Source organism: Brassica rapa, chromosome A04 (assembly GCF_000309985.2).
Source record: "Brassica rapa cultivar Chiifu-401-42 chromosome A04, CAAS_Brap_v3.01, whole genome shotgun sequence".
NCBI lineage: Eukaryota > Viridiplantae > Streptophyta > Magnoliopsida > Brassicales > Brassicaceae > Brassica > Brassica rapa.
In genome coordinates this window covers 18,949,994-18,968,646 of record NC_024798.2, presented here as the reverse complement: position 1 = coordinate 18,968,646, position 18,653 = coordinate 18,949,994, and the positions used below count along the sequence as shown (strand labels likewise).

The 18,653-nt window shown below is 36.9% G+C and overlaps 2 protein-coding genes and 1 long non-coding RNA gene across 7 annotated transcripts; 1 reads left to right on the top strand and 2 right to left on the bottom strand.

Annotated features, from left to right (window-relative positions):
* Positions 1-7,565: 7,565 nt before the first annotated feature.
* On the top strand, positions 7,566-13,937 carry LOC103865622 (protein CER1-like 2). Of its 2 annotated transcripts, XM_009143435.3 has the most exons (9): positions 7,572-8,530; positions 8,614-9,058; positions 9,572-9,791; positions 11,920-12,298; positions 12,376-12,483; positions 12,589-12,789; positions 13,138-13,236; positions 13,341-13,514; positions 13,634-13,937. In XM_009143435.3, the coding sequence occupies exons 1-9, from the start codon at positions 8,471-8,473 to the stop codon at positions 13,805-13,807; spliced, it is 1,860 nt and encodes a 619-aa protein (XP_009141683.2). In that variant the 5' UTR covers positions 7,572-8,470; the 3' UTR covers positions 13,808-13,937. The 2 variants fall into 2 exon arrangements, with proteins under 2 accessions (XP_033146003.1, XP_009141683.2); XM_033290112.1 differs by lacking the exon at positions 13,138-13,236 and having other exon boundaries at positions 7,566-8,530.
* On the bottom strand, positions 13,912-18,496 carry LOC103865624 (phosphoribosylaminoimidazole carboxylase, chloroplastic). 4 transcript variants are annotated; one of them, XM_009143437.3, is made up of 18 exons: positions 18,350-18,496; positions 18,227-18,286; positions 17,846-18,069; positions 16,794-17,015; positions 16,597-16,708; positions 16,451-16,513; positions 16,235-16,373; positions 16,094-16,149; positions 15,935-16,008; positions 15,717-15,864; positions 15,462-15,635; positions 15,294-15,381; positions 15,100-15,210; positions 14,886-14,983; positions 14,675-14,792; positions 14,504-14,598; positions 14,311-14,417; positions 13,912-14,224 (listed from the first exon to the last, which is right to left on the bottom strand). In XM_009143437.3, exons 3-18 carry the CDS (start codon positions 18,067-18,069, stop codon positions 14,131-14,133), a joined length of 1,923 nt encoding a protein of 640 aa, XP_009141685.1. In that variant the 5' UTR covers positions 18,227-18,286; positions 18,350-18,496; the 3' UTR covers positions 13,912-14,130. The 4 variants fall into 4 exon arrangements, with proteins under 4 accessions (XP_009141685.1, XP_009141686.1, XP_033146001.1 ...); XM_009143438.3 differs by having other exon boundaries at positions 18,227-18,249; positions 18,350-18,485; XM_033290110.1 differs by having other exon boundaries at positions 18,227-18,492.
* LOC117133587 lies at positions 17,367-17,793 on the bottom strand. Its single transcript, XR_004457463.1, has 2 exons — positions 17,763-17,793; positions 17,367-17,707 (listed from the first exon to the last, which is right to left on the bottom strand). It is a non-coding gene; the product is annotated as an uncharacterized LOC117133587 (long non-coding RNA).
* Positions 18,497-18,653: the final 157 nt, after the last annotated feature.

Sequence of the window (18,653 nt, the reverse complement as noted above, 5' to 3'; positions counted from 1 at the left end):
TTAAATATAAATGTAAATAAAAATATTTATTTTATCTTAATTTTTACATAGAATTAAAATATTCTACGCAAATAGAAAAACCAAAAAATTAACATATATTTATTTATAAAATAATTTTAAAACTTTATTTCTGCACATGGTGCAGGAAAATGCCTAGTTGTTTGTATTTTCAAGGTTAGATTTTAGAATCTTTAAAAAAAAATTAAAGAAATATATTTGACATAATTTTTGTTTAGTGTTGTATATATTAAACACTTTATAAGTTAACTTTATGTATAATGAATCGTTTGTTGCTATTTAATTAGTTATTTGGTTTTAGGGTTTCTAAGATTTCTTAAGAAGTCTTCTAACATATAATGCATTAGAGGACTTGAACGGCTAGTAAATTTAGGAATTATATTACATTTTATGTTAGAAGATTTCTGAACCGAAAATAGCTAACCTAATTGGAATATTTGTCTCATTATATAAAGAAAATTTACATATATTTTTTTTCCTCTCAATTGGCTGTAACAAAAATTTAATGTTTTTTACTCTAAAATTCTTCAACCACTATCCAATCTCTTTGAACTCGAAAAAACCAAGCTTATATCAACCTCTCATTTTTGTCTCATGTTTTTGTCACTGCTTTATCTTGTTTTTGTATGTGTTTATTTCATGGTTGTCATCTTCCTTTGTGTTTATATATGTTCGATTCTAAAAGGCTATAAATTTGACCTCGTATGGTTTTTATTTATTATTGAAACTTTAAATTGGTTATTCATAGTAGTAGGTGTATTGATGACAATGACAATATTATAAATACTTGATAAAGAATAATTGAGTAAAACAATAATTTTCAGAAAAAACAAATTAAATTTATTTTCGTGAATAATTTGAATTTCTTGAGTAGATATGACAAATGAAAATTTCAAATTAGAAAGTATGTAATATTTGCATTTGATTTCAAATTTTAGGTTATTTCTGCAAAAAACCTTGAAGAAAAATATACAGATTGTTAGTTTTTTGAGAAATTGGTGTGGATACACCCAAAAGCCCATATAATTTGCCATATATCCTTGTTTCTTTTTAATATTTTTTATGACTATAATACTCTTATATCTATCTCTCTCTTCTCTTTTTTTATATGTTCTAATCTATTTATCGTACAAATCTTTATTTTTTTATTATGATTCTTTTGACACTCATAATGCTAATCCTATTATCTCACTCCAATTCTAATGTTTTCAATTTCAACTCACAATCAACTTTTATATAATATATATGTTAGTAGGTATTTTATTACTTACTTGCTATTATTTAGATTTTAATGGATTCTTAATCAAATGTTAGTTGTTACAAATAGATTTGAGACTATTTGATAAATAACTAATTAATTGTTAATAGTTTCATTAACTGATATATGATTTGTTAGTCGATACATTTGTTTGATACATAGATTATTAGATGATACTGAAATTATTAGCTGATATGTTAGTTGGTATATAGATTGTTACCTGCTATGTTAATATTTAGCTGATAGATCTAAAGTTATTTGTTTTCGATAAAACATAAGGACATTTTCATCCGCACAGTATCAAAAAATTATTTTTTTCTGAATTATCTATAATTATGAATATTTAGCTAATTTGGATTTTAATTGGGTATATTCAACGTATTGTCCCTAGTTTTTTCGAGAGCATTGAGGTTTATCATCTAGTCGTGTAACACGGTTTGCCAAAATGAATTATTTATTTAGCCAGGCTGGATCTTTGTCTTAGCCCTTAGATATTCTTTTGAATATAATATTTAATTTTTTGACCAAAAAAAAAATAATAATAATAATATTTAATTTATTCAAAGAAAATGATTTTGTGTCGTAAAAAAAAAAAAAAAAAAAAAAAATGATTTTGTACATCATGTGTAACATGTTTATGATAAAAATTGGAAACTTTATCTAAAGCGTACTAACAAAACACACATTAAGAATTATGCTTGTGTTGCAAAAAATTGCATTGCTACATAAGAGCTCCATTCCTTAGATAATATTTTAGGTATGTTTGGGATTTGGGAATAATTCTGCAATTACTTTTCTCCTAAATATTTCTATCAATATGGTCTAGTAACTCCGTGGTGTACTTTGAATCGCTCAATTAGCTTTTTGATACTTTATAATTTGTCTTTGACAAAAAAAAATTGCATTTCCTTTAGAGATTATATGTTACATAAAAATAGGGAAACTATATAGGCACATAAAAAATTTCTCTTACAAACTTATAATTTTGATTCGGTATGTTGAAATGATCAAAATCTTCATCTAAAATTTGTAAGGAATCATTAATTACAATTTCACAAGCTTACAGAACCACCTCAAATATGATTTACGTTTTACAGATTTTCAATAACCTATAAATATTATCAATTTTGTTCAAATACGATTTACGTTTTAGTAGTGCCCAGGGGCGGATCTAGCAAAATAGTTAGACGCAGGACATCAAAATTCTTCATTATGGCTAGTTGTAAGTATAGATTACATTACATAAACAAGTACTAACTAGTGAAGGAAAAATAAAATCGGACGGAGCACATGCCAGGTCTCCACTTCCGTCCGCCACAGCTAGTGCCCTGTGGTCACATTTTTTTTGTCAACATTCCCCTGTGGCCACATTTAATCAAATATAATCAGAAAACGTAAAGATGCTATCAAAAGAAGGCTTCCTAAATTGTGCTCACAAACAATTAATTATTCTCCTGCCACATGTACGGGCCAGAAGCAAACCAGCGAAGCGACCCATAGAGCATATCGTCTCCAAGGAGAATATTTTATTTAATTAGTTCATATAATTTTTTTATTAGTGGTAATATGTCAATAAAATTCATATATCTTTAATAAATATTAAAAATTTAGCATTATGTAGGGAAATTTATTAACAAATATACTGGCTAAATGTATTGTTGAATAATCATTTATTTTGAACATCAAATTTTATATTAAAAATAATTTTAATAAATTATGACAATAGAGTCAAAAATTTAATTTTGAGTAACAGTGCTATACAATTACCTTCACAATATTATTGTTACTAATCATTAACAGAATTGAATTATTATGAAATTTTGATATGTTTTCTTATATTATATATATATATATACATATATAGATAATCTCTAAGCTTCTCACCCGAAGACTACAACCGATCCTCTCGACCTTAATCTCAGAAAATCAGTCAGCTTTTGTACCGGATCGAGCCATCTCCGACAATGTGCTCATAACACATGAAGTTCTCCATTTCCTCAAAACGTCTACAGCTAGTAAGCATTGCTCCATGGCTGTTAAGACGGATATGAGCAAGGCATACGATAGACTCGAGTGGAGCTTCATTGAGCTAGTTCTTAAAAGATTGGGTTTCGATCAGAAGTGGGTCGGCTTGATTATGCAGTGTGTGACTACAGTCTCTTTCTCTTTTCTGATCAATGACACGGCCAAAGGGAGAGTCATTCCAACACGAGGTTTGCGGCAAGGAGACCCGCTGTCTCCTTACTTGTTCATCCTTTGCAGTGAAGTCCTTTCCGGGTTATGCTTGCAAGCTCAAAGCGAGGGATCGTTACAAGGAATCCGAGTTGCAACAGATTGCCCTCGAGTCAATCATCTCCTTTTTGCAGATGACACGATGTTTTTCTGCCGGACAAACCAACAGAGCATCAACAAGCTGAATGAGATACTGAAGCTATACGAGCAAGCATCAGGACAGATGATAAACAAGCAGAAATCAGCAATTACATTCTCCCGGAAAGCGCCACAGAGCCTGAAAGACAGAGTAAAAAAGGAGCTGGATATACAAAAGGAGGGGGGAGTGGGGAAGTATCTTGGACTACCCGAGCATTTTGGGAGACGGAAAAAAGATCTTTTCACCTCAACAGTGGACAGAATCCGGCAAAAAGCTAAGGGGTGGTCAACGCGATTCCTATCTTCAGCGGGCAAAATGGTTATGCTTAAGTCGGTTCTCTCGGCAATGCCGAACCACTCGATGTCTTGCTTCAAGTTACCGACTTCTTTGTGCAAACGAATTCAGTCCGCCTTAACTAGATTTTGGTGGGATCCAAACCAAGACCAACAGAAGATGGCATGGATCTCATGGAGTAAGATGACAAACTCGAAAAGAGATGGAGGCCTTGGGTTTAGAGACATTCAAAGTTTCAATGACGCGTTACTGGGCAAATTAAGTTGGCGGATTTTGGAGAACCCGGACTGTTTACTAGCACGTATACTGCAGGGAAAATACTGTAAGTACAGTCCGCTGCTAGAGGTCCAAGCGTCACAGAACTGTTCACACGGGTGGAGAAGTATACTGATTGGGCGAGACTTGGTCAATAAGCACCTTGGATGGGCAATAGGCAATGGAGAGACAGTCCAAATATGGTCGGATGCATGGCTATCAACGACCAAAGCAGAGACACCGATGGGACCAGCAACTGAACAGACTAATGAAGCCTTTGTCAAGTCCCTATTTCAAGCAAATTCGTGCGAGTGGGACATAGGTAAAGTGGAAACTTTGTTCCCAGAGATCGCCCATAAGATACTAAGTATCAAACCAAGCAAGGAGAAAGGCCCCGACAAGAGAATCTGGTTAAAACATGATTCTGGGAAGTATAATACGAAGTCTGGATACCTAGCGGCTTTAGAAGATAAGCCGGATGAGGCAGGGGCTGCAGCATTAAGACAGGTCCCATGGATTAAGAAAGTGTGGGAGTTGCATACACCAACGAAGATCAAACTACTAATATGGAAAGCGATCCATGGAGGCCTCCCAGTCAATGAGAGACTAGCAGCTCGGAACATTATCCCAACAGCTGAGTGTGGCGTTTGCGGAGCCGTGGAATCTATAGATCACGTCTTTTTCTCATGCCCTCTTGCTCAGGAAGTGTGGAGAATGGTCCCAGTCAAGAATGATATATTGCCCTTGGAGTCGGATCGTTTTGTTGATAATTGGATCGCAGTTGTTGGTGCGGTGAGCCTACCACCTACGGGAGTAAATGCTGGTTCAATCACAGCCTGGGTAATATGGAGGTTATGGACCACAAGAAACTACAGAATCTTCCAAGAGAAAATCTTTACACCTCAGGAAGTGGTTACGAAGGCGATTGTGGATGCTAAGGAATGGGCAGTAGCGCAGGAAAAGAAGACGGACCCTGAACCTTCCAAGAAACGGGCGGGAGAAACAATAAGAATTGGAATCACCTGCAAAACTGACGCTGCCTGGAATCAGGAAAGAATGGCTGCGGGAGCAGCTTGGAACTTCTCACAACTGAATTCTGGTCTCAATAGGTCGGATTCAGAAATTTTCACCTATGTGAAATCACCCCTCGTGGCGGAGGGGCTTGCCTTGCGCGCAGCAATGGAGCAGGCACTGGTATTAGATTACAATCAAATCTCTTTTGAATCAGACTCGAAGATGTTGGTGACAGCAATACTAGAGGACTCATCCTACGCAGATTTGCATGGAATCTTATCGGACATCAAAACGTTGAAAGAGGCGTTCACCTCTGTTTCTTTTCGCTGGGTTAACAGAGACTCTGTTTCCTCTGTTGACTTACTAGCCAAGCAAACTTTAAATGCTTTTGTATTGAACCTTTAAGTTTTATTTAATCAGTTGGTGCACAAAAAAAAAAATACATATATATGTGATATTGGACAGAATATAGAAGGTAAGTTGTTAACATTTAGGACATCTAAAAGTGTCTGACCGGCATAACATATGTGTGAAAAAAATCTGCATCTGCTATTATTCAAAACTATACATAGGATCTTAATTAATACTTATCTAATTGTGTAATGACCATGACCTACAACTTGGTTTGTTCTATAGTGTTGTTATATGAACATCAGGCATTAGTAATTCGCTTTCGGCTATAGGTCATGGTCATTACATAATTAGATAAGTATTCAATATGTAAAGGAACTCTCGCATGTGCTTTGCATGTGAATGTGGTGCACTCTATTGTATCTATGCATATGTTTGGACACATGTACACACACACACAGAAACATTGGAAGAAAGTGGCCAAGTAGTCAGGGGAGGACACAATAAGCAATATTTGGTGTCATTAATTTGACACCACAAAAATCTTTATATTTTGATCAAAAAAAATCTTTATATATATATATTTTATATTGCATCTAAATAATGAGGAAATCTCCCAGCATTTCTGGTAAATAGGTGTATTGAACCCAGTAAACCCGAGTTGGAGACTTATATCAACCCTTTCAATAACTTTTGAACTCACTTAAAATTTCAGATGGATCCGCCACTGCAAGTAGTCATTGTTGAACAAGCATTAGTGGTCGAGAGGAGCAGAGCGTGGGGTCGATCCACGAATGCAGACCAGTCGATCTGGTTAAAGATGATAACCAAAGGAATCAAAATGATCGATGTGAAGAAAGTGAAGTGGTCGATGCGAGGCTGTAGGTAGCAAAAAGAAAAGCAACAAGTTACATATCCGTTCTGATTTAACACATTTTAACCATTTTGTTAACTATTTTATAACTATTACCAAGTGGATTCCTTTATATATTTGTACACACATAAAATCAATATACATAATTTAAAAAGATATTTTTTTTGAACAACAATTTTAAAATATCTATAAGGATGTGCATGGGATTTAACCACTAGTGGATTTGTAACAGTATCAAAAAACAGCATACATTTGCTTTGGGATTAATCAAGTCAGCATACCTACTATACATCATTGGAGCATAGTTGAAAGAATTTTAAAGTACTTGAAAGACATACCAGGGAAATATATATGGAAGTGTTGAAATATCAACACAGAGTTATGAGATATTGTGATGATGACTAGACACTAAGATTGATAAAAGTATACAACCGACTATTGTACAATCATTGGAAAAAATCTTGTCACTTCTAAAAGTAAAACAAGCACATAAAATTATTTTGGTATTACTGTAAAAACTCTATAATTAATACTCGATAAATTAAAAAATACTATAAATTAATAAATTGTTATGATCTCAAGTTGGGTCGGTTCAAAATATAACACAAATCGATAAAACAAATTAAATGCAACAATTTAAAAAACTCATATGTAAATATATGGTCTCATTAAAATTATAAACTAATAATTTATATGTATATAAATTAATACTCGATAAATTAATAAACATTATAAATTAATAAATTTTTCTGGTCCCAAGTTGGGTCGGTTCAAAATATGAAACAAATCGATAAAAAAATTAGATAAAAAAATTTCAAAAATCCTATGGATATATATGGTCTCATTAAAATTATAAATTAATAATTTATATGTATATATATTTAATTTATATATACAAGCAAACCATTAAATTATTTGCTTTATATTCACAATAAATTATTTTTATATTTTCTTAACACTTAATATTTTTTGATGAGATATAGAAAATTATATCTAAAACCACATTTAGACTCTATTAAAAATATTTTATATAATAAAACATCATAAATGTCGACTTTCAAAAAAATAATTAATGTATATACATAAAATTTAAATATATTTTTTTATTTTAGAAAAATATGTATTTAAAATATCTAAAAAGAATTTTTTTGTAAATTAATAACTCTATAAACTAATTAAATATCATAGTCCTAATATTATTAATTTATAGAGTTTTTATTGTACATTGGAGTGAATGTTCAACAAGTAATCAACTTTCCCTCTTCCCTCTCATGTGAAGAGTGTTAATCATCAAGTAATAGATGTCTTCACCAGAGCGACATCTCAAAAAGTATATAAGGATTTTCATCTTAAGATAGGTTTATGGATCTTCACCAACCATATTGAAAAGGAATGTTGAAGCAATCAGTAGTGGTCAAAAGCTGCATAGCGGTCGATTTGGGTGAAAATGATGTCCGAAAGAATCAAAGTTATCGAAGTGTAACCAAGCCGTGATAGTCTGGTTGTAATCTTTTGAGATTCAATGTGTATACACGTTGGTCTTGAGTTCGGTTTTCAAATGGGAATTAAACAATCACTTTTGGTCAATTTGGATTTGGACTTTGGTTCAAATGGTTAACATGGAATGGCATAACAGACAATCGGTACATCTCTTGGCATTAGTCAGAAAATATTCCAAACTTGGATTAAGCAGTGTGATAGTCAGCTCACTCTATAGTATTAGGTGATTTTCTACTGAGGCCGACAGGATTAGTAGACATGACATATCAAAGAAAAAAGAGATCGATGTGAAGAAAGTGAAGTGTTGATGAGAGGCTGTATGTGACAAGAAAAACAAAACCCAACAATTACATCCATTCTTATTTAACACATGTTTCTTGTAATCACTTACAAGTGGACTTCTTTATATATTTGTAGACACAGAAATACATAATTATTCAGTCACTTAGTATCTCTCAAATTATCTCTCTCTTGTTCTTCATACTCAAATATATTTTCATACAGTCATCATCATTGATCCTTGTACTGAAAAAGAATGGCATCGAGACCTGGTCTTCTCACAGACTGGCCATGGACACCACTTGGAAGTTTTAAGGTATATTTCATTGCTCCAATTTGCTTCATAACATCTTTAAATACAAAATGTATTTTGTATAAAAATATTGATAAACATTGCAGTATTTGGTGTTGGTGCCGCTGGTTATTGACAGCATCTACTCATACGCGGCTATGCGAGATCACGAGAAACTTTTGGTAATGGCGCTAATGGTGTGGCGGATTGTTCATAGCCAGGTTTGGATAAGTTTTTCCCGTTACCGAACAGCCAAAGGAACCAAACGGATCGTGAACAAGTCCATAGAGTTTGACCAAGTCGACCGAGAACGAACCTGGGACGATCAGATCATCTTCAACACTCTCGTTGCTTACTTAGCCAAAGTGTACCTGATAGGAACCGATACCCTTCCCTTTTGGCGACTCGATGGTCTGGTTCTAGTCGCTCTCCTCCACGCGGGTCCGGCTGAGTTTATCTACTATTGGTTTCACCGAGCCCTTCACCACCACTTCCTCTACTCTCGCTACCATTCACATCACCACTCCTCCATCGTCACCGAGCCGATCACGTGTACGTACACATAACTTATATATACTTCCTCAGTCCTCACAAAACATAAAGAACCTGTAGAAAGCATTACCTATTACTACTATCAGTCTTCACAATTTTTTAAAACACATGTTTAAATTTCTATTAAACTCCTACGGGAGCAAGTAAACTCTTGTCTCATAATTATTTTCAACAGAAAATTCGAAACAACGCATTTGGAAGGTATATGCACTATTGCCAAAGCTGGAAGCTTATTTACAAAATATTGTGATAGCAAAATCGCTTAGAGGTTTTGTTGATTTTCAACAAAATGCTTGAATTTCATGTATGTTTTTAAAACTGTTTAATATGGTGTATATCTTTAGTATGGACAAAATGACGCTCCTTATTTTATTAAAAAAGATTGCAGCGGTGGTACATTCTGACATCTCTTATATTAATAAAAAAAGATTTGAGACAGTGACATGTATTTTTTTTTATTAAAAAAAAAGACAGTGACATGTATAATAGTACAATGCATGGTTTTGATTGCAGCGGTGGTACATCCTTTTGCGGAGCACATTGCCTATTCACTAATCTTGGTGATGCCTCTAGTAACGACTTTTCTATGCGGCACGGTCTCCATCATCTCCATTGCACTCTACATAACTTACATAGATTTCATGAACAACTTGGGCCACTGCAACTTCGAGCTCATTCCGAGATTTTTCTTCTCTATCTTCCCTCCTCTTAAGTTCCTCTGCTACACTCCTTCGTAAGTCCAACTCCATCGGCAAGTATCTTTAAAACAGGTTCCTTGATCAAAAGTAATAATAATTTAGTCATGCATAATTTTGGAATTAAAATTTATTTCTTTTTTAAAAAGTTAACGATTCAGAAGTTGACAAATAACACTTGGACGATCAGAAACGGTATTAAAAGTTTCACTCTCTTTTGCTTTTTTTATTATTTTAATATTTTTTTTTTTGTTTTAAAACCCCAAGTTAGAACTAATACTGTAAAAAAAGATAATTCAGATCGAGAGAGGAGAGAGATAGTAGATCTAGGTTTCCGGCGAACGGCCGGCGCGTATGCGCGCGTGCCGTCGCCGGAGACTCTCGTATTGCCGTCCGCTCTTTTGTGTCCGTGTCTCTCCGTCGTCCTATCCCGGCTTGCCTTGCCTGAGCTCTGGTTATTTCCACGTCCGGTTGGCGCTATCTCGTTAAGTGAAATGACATCTACGGTGGTTGGAAGACTGGTGGGAAGGCGCGGTCGTCTGGAGGCGGAAGTCCTTTTCCGGGGGATGAAGGCTACCAAAGCTCCATCGTCGCCGGCTCATGTCTCCGGGGGGTGGCTTGGCTTCTTCAGCAACGCCTCGTCGGTCTTGTCTCCGGGAGGCACAGGCTTCCATAGCCTTGTGTCGTCGGATCTAGTGGAATTAAGTGGTGGTCCGCCCAAGGTTCGGGTCGGGTTGATGGGTTTGTTTGTGGGTACGCGCGTCTCTCTGAAGTCGGAGGAGACCTCGAAGAAGATTGAGGATGCTCCCCGCGGAGAGGTAAGAAGGGTTGAAGGAAAGTGGTCTCGGTGGTGGCTCTATGTTTCGAGCGTCGGCGAAACGATGGTGACGACGCTCAAGAGAAGAAGAGCGGTGGTTCTCGGCTTGCCTGTCTAGGGTTTGATGTGATTCAAAGTCGGAGGAGATCTCTTTGGTTAGATGGATCTCTCCGCCGTGAAGATAGAGCGGTGAAGAACGGTGGGTTTTCGTCGGAGGCTTGTCGGTATTTGAGCTCCGGCGAAGAGAGGGTTGTCGGTGAAAAGTCCCGGCGGTCTTGGGTCTCGGTCGCGATCAAGTCGAGGCGGGCGACGCGTGTCTCTCTGATGTTCCAGATCTCTACACGTGGCTCGATCCCCTGCCTCCTTGTCTCGCGTATCGGGCAAGCTGCCCGGTTTCCTTTATGTGGGCCGTAGGCCTTTTTCATGTCTTTTGGGCTTCGGCAGTAAATCTTGTAACCCATGTTTCCTTTGGGCTTTTTGTGTTAGGTTTTTTTGTTCTGTGGGCTTGGCCCTGTTTTTAATAATATAACAATTTGGGAAAAAAAAAAAAAACCCCCAAGTTAGAAGCTGTCGATGGACGTGCTCTTAAAACCCCACTAGAATAGTATTTCACCATTACCTCAGACACATTTACATTTGTGTTACAGTATTATTTCACCTTTTAACATATTGTTTTTCACTTTTACAATTTACAAATAAATTGGGATTAAGACATTGGAAATTTTGGTTACTAAACACAAAACATATGTTATCCACTATTAGGAATACATATTGAAATAATATTGAAACGATTAGCAGACACACAGTCTGCTCCAACTGAAACTATTATTATGGAAGCAATTCCATCACCTGTTATTGTCTTCGAAACCAAATTGGTTCCAAAGGACAATTCATTGGCCTCTTCACATTCTCCTGAACATGGCAGTCCCTTTTCCAATCAAATTGACTATAATGAGCAAGATGATGGAGATGGGTTTATGAGTGATGCTACGGCAAACCTCACCATGTCACGAGGTGGAAGGTTAATAAAACCACTTCAAAAATTTCAAGATATGGAATGAAAAACGGTTAGAGGAAGAGGTAAACAAGGTCGTCGAGGCCGCGGATACTACTGTCCATCTTCTTAGTACTTCCATCTTTTTCTTGTTTCACTAAGCTTATGTATCATAAGTTCTCTCTTTTGTTAGCTATTGCTTGGTTGATTATGAGGCATGCCTCATCATATTTTCTTAAACTTTATGGTTGAAAAACCATACAATGTATGTTCCTTTGTTTTTAAATTTGAAAGCCTTTTTACAAAAAAAAATAATAATAATAATATTGAAACGAAGCATATATTATGATTGCAGATTTCACTCGCTCCACCACACACAATTCAGGACGAACTATTCTCTATTCATGCCAATGTACGACTACATCTATGGGACCAACGACAAGTGCAGTGACTCATTGTATGAAACATCGTTGGAGCAAGATGAAGAGAAACCTGACGCAATTTATCTCACACATCTAACATCACTCGACTCGATTTACCATCTCCGACTTGGCTTTGCTTCCCTCTCCTCGCACCCCTTATCTTCTCGGTGTTACCTATTACTCATGAGACCGTTCACTCTGATGCTCTCATTCATACTAACTTTCCTCTCTTTTAGAAGCTTTGCCTTCGAGAGAAACCGCTTCCGTGATCTCACTCTTCACTCCCACCTCCTTCCCAAGTTCTCGTCTCATGTAATTGCCTCTACTCTTCTTTCTACAAAATATTAAATAATTTCACGTTTGTAATTAGTTATGTTTGTTAACAACAGTACAAGTCGCAGAAGCAGAAAGAATCTATCAACAAAATGATTGAGACGGCTATCCTTGAAGCGGAGAAGAATGGTGTGAGAGTAATGAGTTTGGGGCTACTGAACCAGGCATGCAATATGCATCAATTGGTTATTTTTATGTTTTGCATTTCTAACGATAGAAAAACTCTAGACATAATTCGCAAACACTAATTAATACTATAATATGATTAGGGAGAAGAATTAAATGGATATGGAGAAGTGTATGTACGGAAGCATCCTAAGCTAAAGATAAGGATTGTAGACGGAAGCAGTCTTGCAGCTCAGGTTGTGATTCATAGTATTCCTGTTGGCATTAAAGAAGTTCTATTTCGAGGCCAAATCACAAAAGTTGCTCGTGCCATTGTCAGGTCTCTTTGCCAAAATGGCATCAAGGTAACTATTTACATATATAAATTTATATGATTTTTTTCTAGTCTTCAATAGTTATAAATGGTTACGTAATGTTACATTGCGTGTAAGAATATGACCGAACGCACAATATGATATTGTAACTTGAACATGCAACATGTATCTATAAAGTCAAAGAAGTGTTATCTAAACGTTATGCCATTATCTTTATAATCAAGTCCTTTTATAGCTTATTTTTTTACATGTAAGCAATGTCACATGGCCTACTGTAAGTCCAACTCAATTTAGCAGTTTGCTTTCGTGTCACACAATATATTCATAAATTTTTTACATTTGACTTTAATCATTCCTTAAAAATATTTCCATAATTAGGTGATGGTTTTACGTGAGGAAGAGCATTGCATGCTAGCCGAATTCCTTGGCGGGCATTGTATGGAAAATCTGATCCTCACAACCAATCACTCCCCAATGGTTTGTGTGAATTTCAAATGGCATTAATACATAACAACAAGCATTTTAAACGCTAATAAGAACTATTTCATATAAACTATATGTGTAAAATTTATATGATGTAGATATGGTTGGTAGGAGATAGTCTAAGCAATGAAGAGCAGAAGATGGCAGAAGAAGGAACTCACTTTCTTCCTTTCTCTCAGTTTCCTCCTACTGAACTTCGAAAAGACTGCTTTTACCATACCACTCCGGCTATGATCATCCCGGACTCTGCCCAAAACATCGATTCTTGTGAGGTATATACATTCTTTTAACTCTAGTAAAACTATATTACAACTAAATATTCAGCTCCGAGACCCGGCTCGGTAGCCAGGTAACTAATTATGATATATAACACATATTTGTATAAATGTAGAATTGGCTGGGGAGGAGAGTGATGAGCGCGTGGAGAGTTAGTGGCATAGTGCATGCACTTGAAGGATGGGAGGAACACGAATGTGGTCTTGACGTTCCAATGGTTAACCCTCACAGAGCTTGGGAAGCTGCTCTTCGACATGGTTTCCAACCTCTGGTGTTGCCATTTCTTTGAGATCAAAAAGAGTTTCTTCTGTCAACTTATTGCATTTGTCATTTTACTTGACTGATACGTCAAGCTTTTAGAACTCAAACCTCTTTTATTTTAAAAACCAATGATGTTATGGATGTTTTTTATTGCTAAAGTCACTTGTGTTAGTAATAAAAATATCGAATCTACAGTTGAATGTGGCCTATGACGGCTCAAGAACCACCAAATACCAATGACAACAACAAGAACCGGTTCAATAGGGAACCACCAAATACCAATGACAACAACTCAAGAACCGATGCTAACTCTCTGATCCCTCAACAAGATCTTCTGACCAGTAATATTATTTACTGGTTCAAATAAGATTCCCAGCCTTGTCGCTCAAGTTTCTCTCCTTTAACCATGTTCTCTTCTCTCATGTCTTCCTGGTACTGACGCATCCTGAACAATCAAAAGAAACCCACAAGCTTATTTAATTCTTGTTCAATCTGACTCTTATGTAACAAAGGATAGAAAATAAAAAGAACCTTGAGACGAGATCAGTATCAGAGATCCCCAGCATCCGGATAGCAAGCAAGGCTGCGTTGGTGGAGTTGTTTATTGCAACTGTCGCCACAGGAACACCCCTAGGCATCTTTGGTAACCAAAAAGATAAAAAGATTTGAAAACTGCAAGCAACTAATAATAGCTTAAGTGAAACGTGAAGCAATGTGTGCGTACCTGAACGATGGAGAGAAGTGAATCAACTCCATCCAAACGGGTAGCACGCACAGGGACACCAATCACAGGCAAAGGAGTGAGTGAAGCCACCATACCTAGAAAAGGAACACTTCTTTCAGACAATTTAGTATTTTTGTAGGGACAAGACTGAGTTCATGTTTTAAGACATACCTGGTAAGTGAGCAGCACCACCAGCACCTGCAATTATCACTTGGACGCCTCTACTATGCGCTGAGGTTGCATATGAAAACATTATCTCTGGTGTGCGATGAGCTGAAACTATCTTCACCTGTTAACCAAACCAATGATGACTCATTTCTCATAAATGGAACCATTCGAGAGGCTAAAGCAATGATTAATGCCAAGTTTAAATTCTTTTTACCTCATATGTAACACCAAACATGTCAAGAATTTTTGCAGCATCCTTCATAACAGGAAGATCCGAGTCTGAACCCATGATGATACCCACACGAGGTGTCTCTGCAATGTGTGAAACAAAATGCAACAAAACTTCAGTCAGATACATCATGACGTTATAAGTGATCAAGAAAAAGCCAATGGACTAAGATACCAAACTATGCTAAACGTAAACTGACCATGTACTTGATCGCTTTGTCCACTTAATATACACTGCAACCTTCTTTCCAGAACACCCATAGACTGCCCAACGAGAGTGATGTGTCCCATCTTCCTTTGTTTTCTCATTTCTGACAACAATAATTTATCATATAGAACTAAAAAAAAACTGACAACACATCACGAGAGAACCATAAGAGAACATGAATCTAACCTGGCTTGTCATACCAATGCACAGATGCACCTGGAACACTCAGAGCTCTCGCAATAAGCCGATGAGCCAATCTGAAACCAGCTTCTCCCTGAAACATATATTGAAAACAAATTAAACTGATAGAACAAGACAGTTCAAACAATAAAGTAAAAAAGAAACATCCGTTACATCATCTTCGCCCAGAATATTGTACATAAGGGAGGCAGGAGTTCTCATCGACGGATCACCTAGTGGAAGACCAACCACAGCCCGCAAGTGTTGTTCAAACTGTGAAGTATAACATGCCTCGATCGTTTGATGGCCACTGTTGTGTGGTCTAGGTGCAACTTCGTTTAGCAAGATCTGAAAAGGACTAAAAACACTGATAAGTTAAACAAATTATAAGAACAGAGGTAGAAGAGAGGCTAAAATGTATGAGAGTACCTGACCATCCTCTGTCAAGAACAGCTCGACTGCGAAAACCCCAGCGCCTTCTAATGAACCAACAGCTTTTTGGGCAACATCAGTGGCAAGTTTGTTGATCTTCCAAGGCACATCTGCTGGTGCTTTGACTATATGGCATATGTTGTCCCTAGTGTGCATTTCAAAGTGTATTAGTAAAGAAGTAAAGAACCGTTTCATATAGTCGAGTGTAGAGTTACCTGTGAACAGTTTCAACAACTGGATAACAAACCATGGAACCATCTTTTCCTCTAGCCACAATAACAGCCAACTCCTAAAAGTTTTATATGTAAATGATTATAAACTTCAGAGACAAATAAGTTACAATAGCAAAATAAAATTTGTAATCATCATTGTACCTTGACAAACGGTGCCCATTTCTCGACGTACAAACCACGACCAAAACCTCCAAGAGCTGGATAAAAAGAAAAAAATCAATTATTACATTGTACCAGACTAAACTAGTTGAGTTTCTACTAGAATCTGTAGTAAGGATGTACCCGTTACAGCAGAAGAAAGCCCATCTTGGCTATTGGCAACTGCGTTTCCGCGTCCATCATAAGCTAACCGCTTGCTCTTGATCATAAGAGGGTATCCGAAAAGTTCACCTGCTCTTTCCGCTCCTTCAATATCGCTTATCTGTCATGTCAATGTTTAGGGGTTAAACTGTTTGATAAACTCTTCATGATACAAAGGATGAACAAAGGGGGGCTAACCTCCATAAACTCTGGAAGTGGGATGCCATGCTGAGAGAAATGAACTTTCTGCATGTACTTATCCTGCCAACATCAAACCCCCTCATATAAATCACATTGCTTGACAAACTTCAATTAATTGAAAAAGATTTGAGAAGTTAAGAAACCTGTATTATTCTGATGGTAGAGGCTTTTGGTTGGCAATCTACTCCTTGTTTCTCAAGCTTCTCTAACGTTTCCACGTCAACATGTTCAATTTCAACGGTCAAGACTCCACATCTAACTAAGACAATAAACAAAAAAAAAACTTCAGTTTTGTAACTACCAATGGGAATGGAGAACCTAACGAATTCAAGAAACGGACCTTTTAGCAAATGCTTCAACTGTAGCACTGTCGTCAAAGCTATCAACCATGTGGCCGTAGGACAATGAACTTGCTGAACAGTTCTTTGACGGATCTAGAATCATAACCTTGATAGCCATTTGAGAAGCAGCTTGGCATAGCATACGACCCAGTTGTCCACCTCCCAATACTCCCACAATTATCTCAGAAACTCCATGGACATGGTCAGCTTCTTTATTCTCACTTTCAAAGAGAAAATAAAAATAAAATTAGAAAAAAATAGTTCCTTCCCCACTCTTCTTGAGAACAACTGTTATGATGTGTTCTGTGTTTTAAATGGCGCATGGCGCTCTAAGGCGAGGAGGTTGGAGCCATGCGCCTTGCGCCATGGCGCTACAAGGCGCTCGCCTTATGGTTAGAATGCTTTCAAACGTGGTTTAGTTATATACAGCTTTAGAGAACTTATATATGCATTGATAGATGTTCTTAGGTTAGAACTTAGAAGTGTATGTGTTAGCTACAGACGTGTAACTATTTCTATGGTTACATACAGAGGATAGTTATAGAGTAGACTCGTATATAACACTAGTACAGTCAGCTATACCAAACTGTCTTATTTATACACACTAATATAGTCAGCAACAAGTTAGTCATGCACACTAATATAGTCAGCTATGTACACATATATAAACACCAAAACAAAGAACTTGAAACAAAAAAAAACTAAATTCAATTGATCAAATCCAACAAAACCTAAAACTCTGACGATCTAAGCATTATGTTTTAAGGATATTTAAATGGTCGAGAAAGTAGTGATAGAGTTCCAAGATGTTTTAAGGGTTCCGTCAAAGTAGTGTTTTAACGGAAACGCGCGCCTTTGAACCAAGGCGCTTATATTTAAGCCAATGGCGCACCATGGCGAGCGCCTTGAGGAACTAGGGCTCGCCTTGAGGAACTAGGGCTCGCCTTAGAGGACTGAGGCGCTGGGACCATCGCCACGGTGCGCCTTGCGCCTTGGCGCAAAAGGCGATCGCCTTTTAAAACACAGGATGTGTTACAAGAGACATAGGTACCTTATAGGAGAAGCCTCGTGAGAGCTACAGGACAACACAGGATTCAGCTTCTCAGGTGAAGAAGTAAGACGCTTGTGAAGATTTGCCATGGTGAAACTCTGGGAGGAGAACGTTTTGCTCACTGGAATACACCCAACTCTGGAAGTAAAGCGAGAAGTGTAGAGGACAGGAGTTGGATTCCCAGAGACAAGAACAGCAGCTGAGCTCTGTCTCAAAAGCAACATCTAGAACACAACGCAATATCAGCATCCAATCCAAACAATTAAAATTCACACTTTCACAGCATATTGAACATTGTATCCAGCTTCGTTCAACAGTACGAAGTAAAGTAAGAAGAAGAATGCTCATGCGAGTGGGCAAATGGAGAAGAAGAAGACTAACCTGGTTTGGAGCTGTGGAAGAAGCTGCTTGACAAGGAGAGACGACAATTCGAGAAGTCAGCTGCAAAGATTCGATTTTTAACACTTGGAACCAAAAAGAAATCAAATTTCAAACAAAACCCACGCAATCAGAGGATGCGAGGATTGAAACTCAGGTTCTAAAGCAGAAGATAACAACAAAGTTCAGAGAAACTAGAGACGGAGCAGAGTAGGCGAGGAGAGAGAGAAGAAGAAGGGTTTTGGGAAAGAGTGGGTTTACCATTCGGTTTAGAGAGTACCACCCTTAATTAATCGGTTCGCAATATGTACCGGTCTAATTACTTTATTCGAAAACCTAACCGGATGTGATGTGTTTTTATTGGACTCGAGCTCTATCTATTGGGCTCAAGCCCATTTAAGGGATCTCTTTACAATTCGGTTTAGAGAGC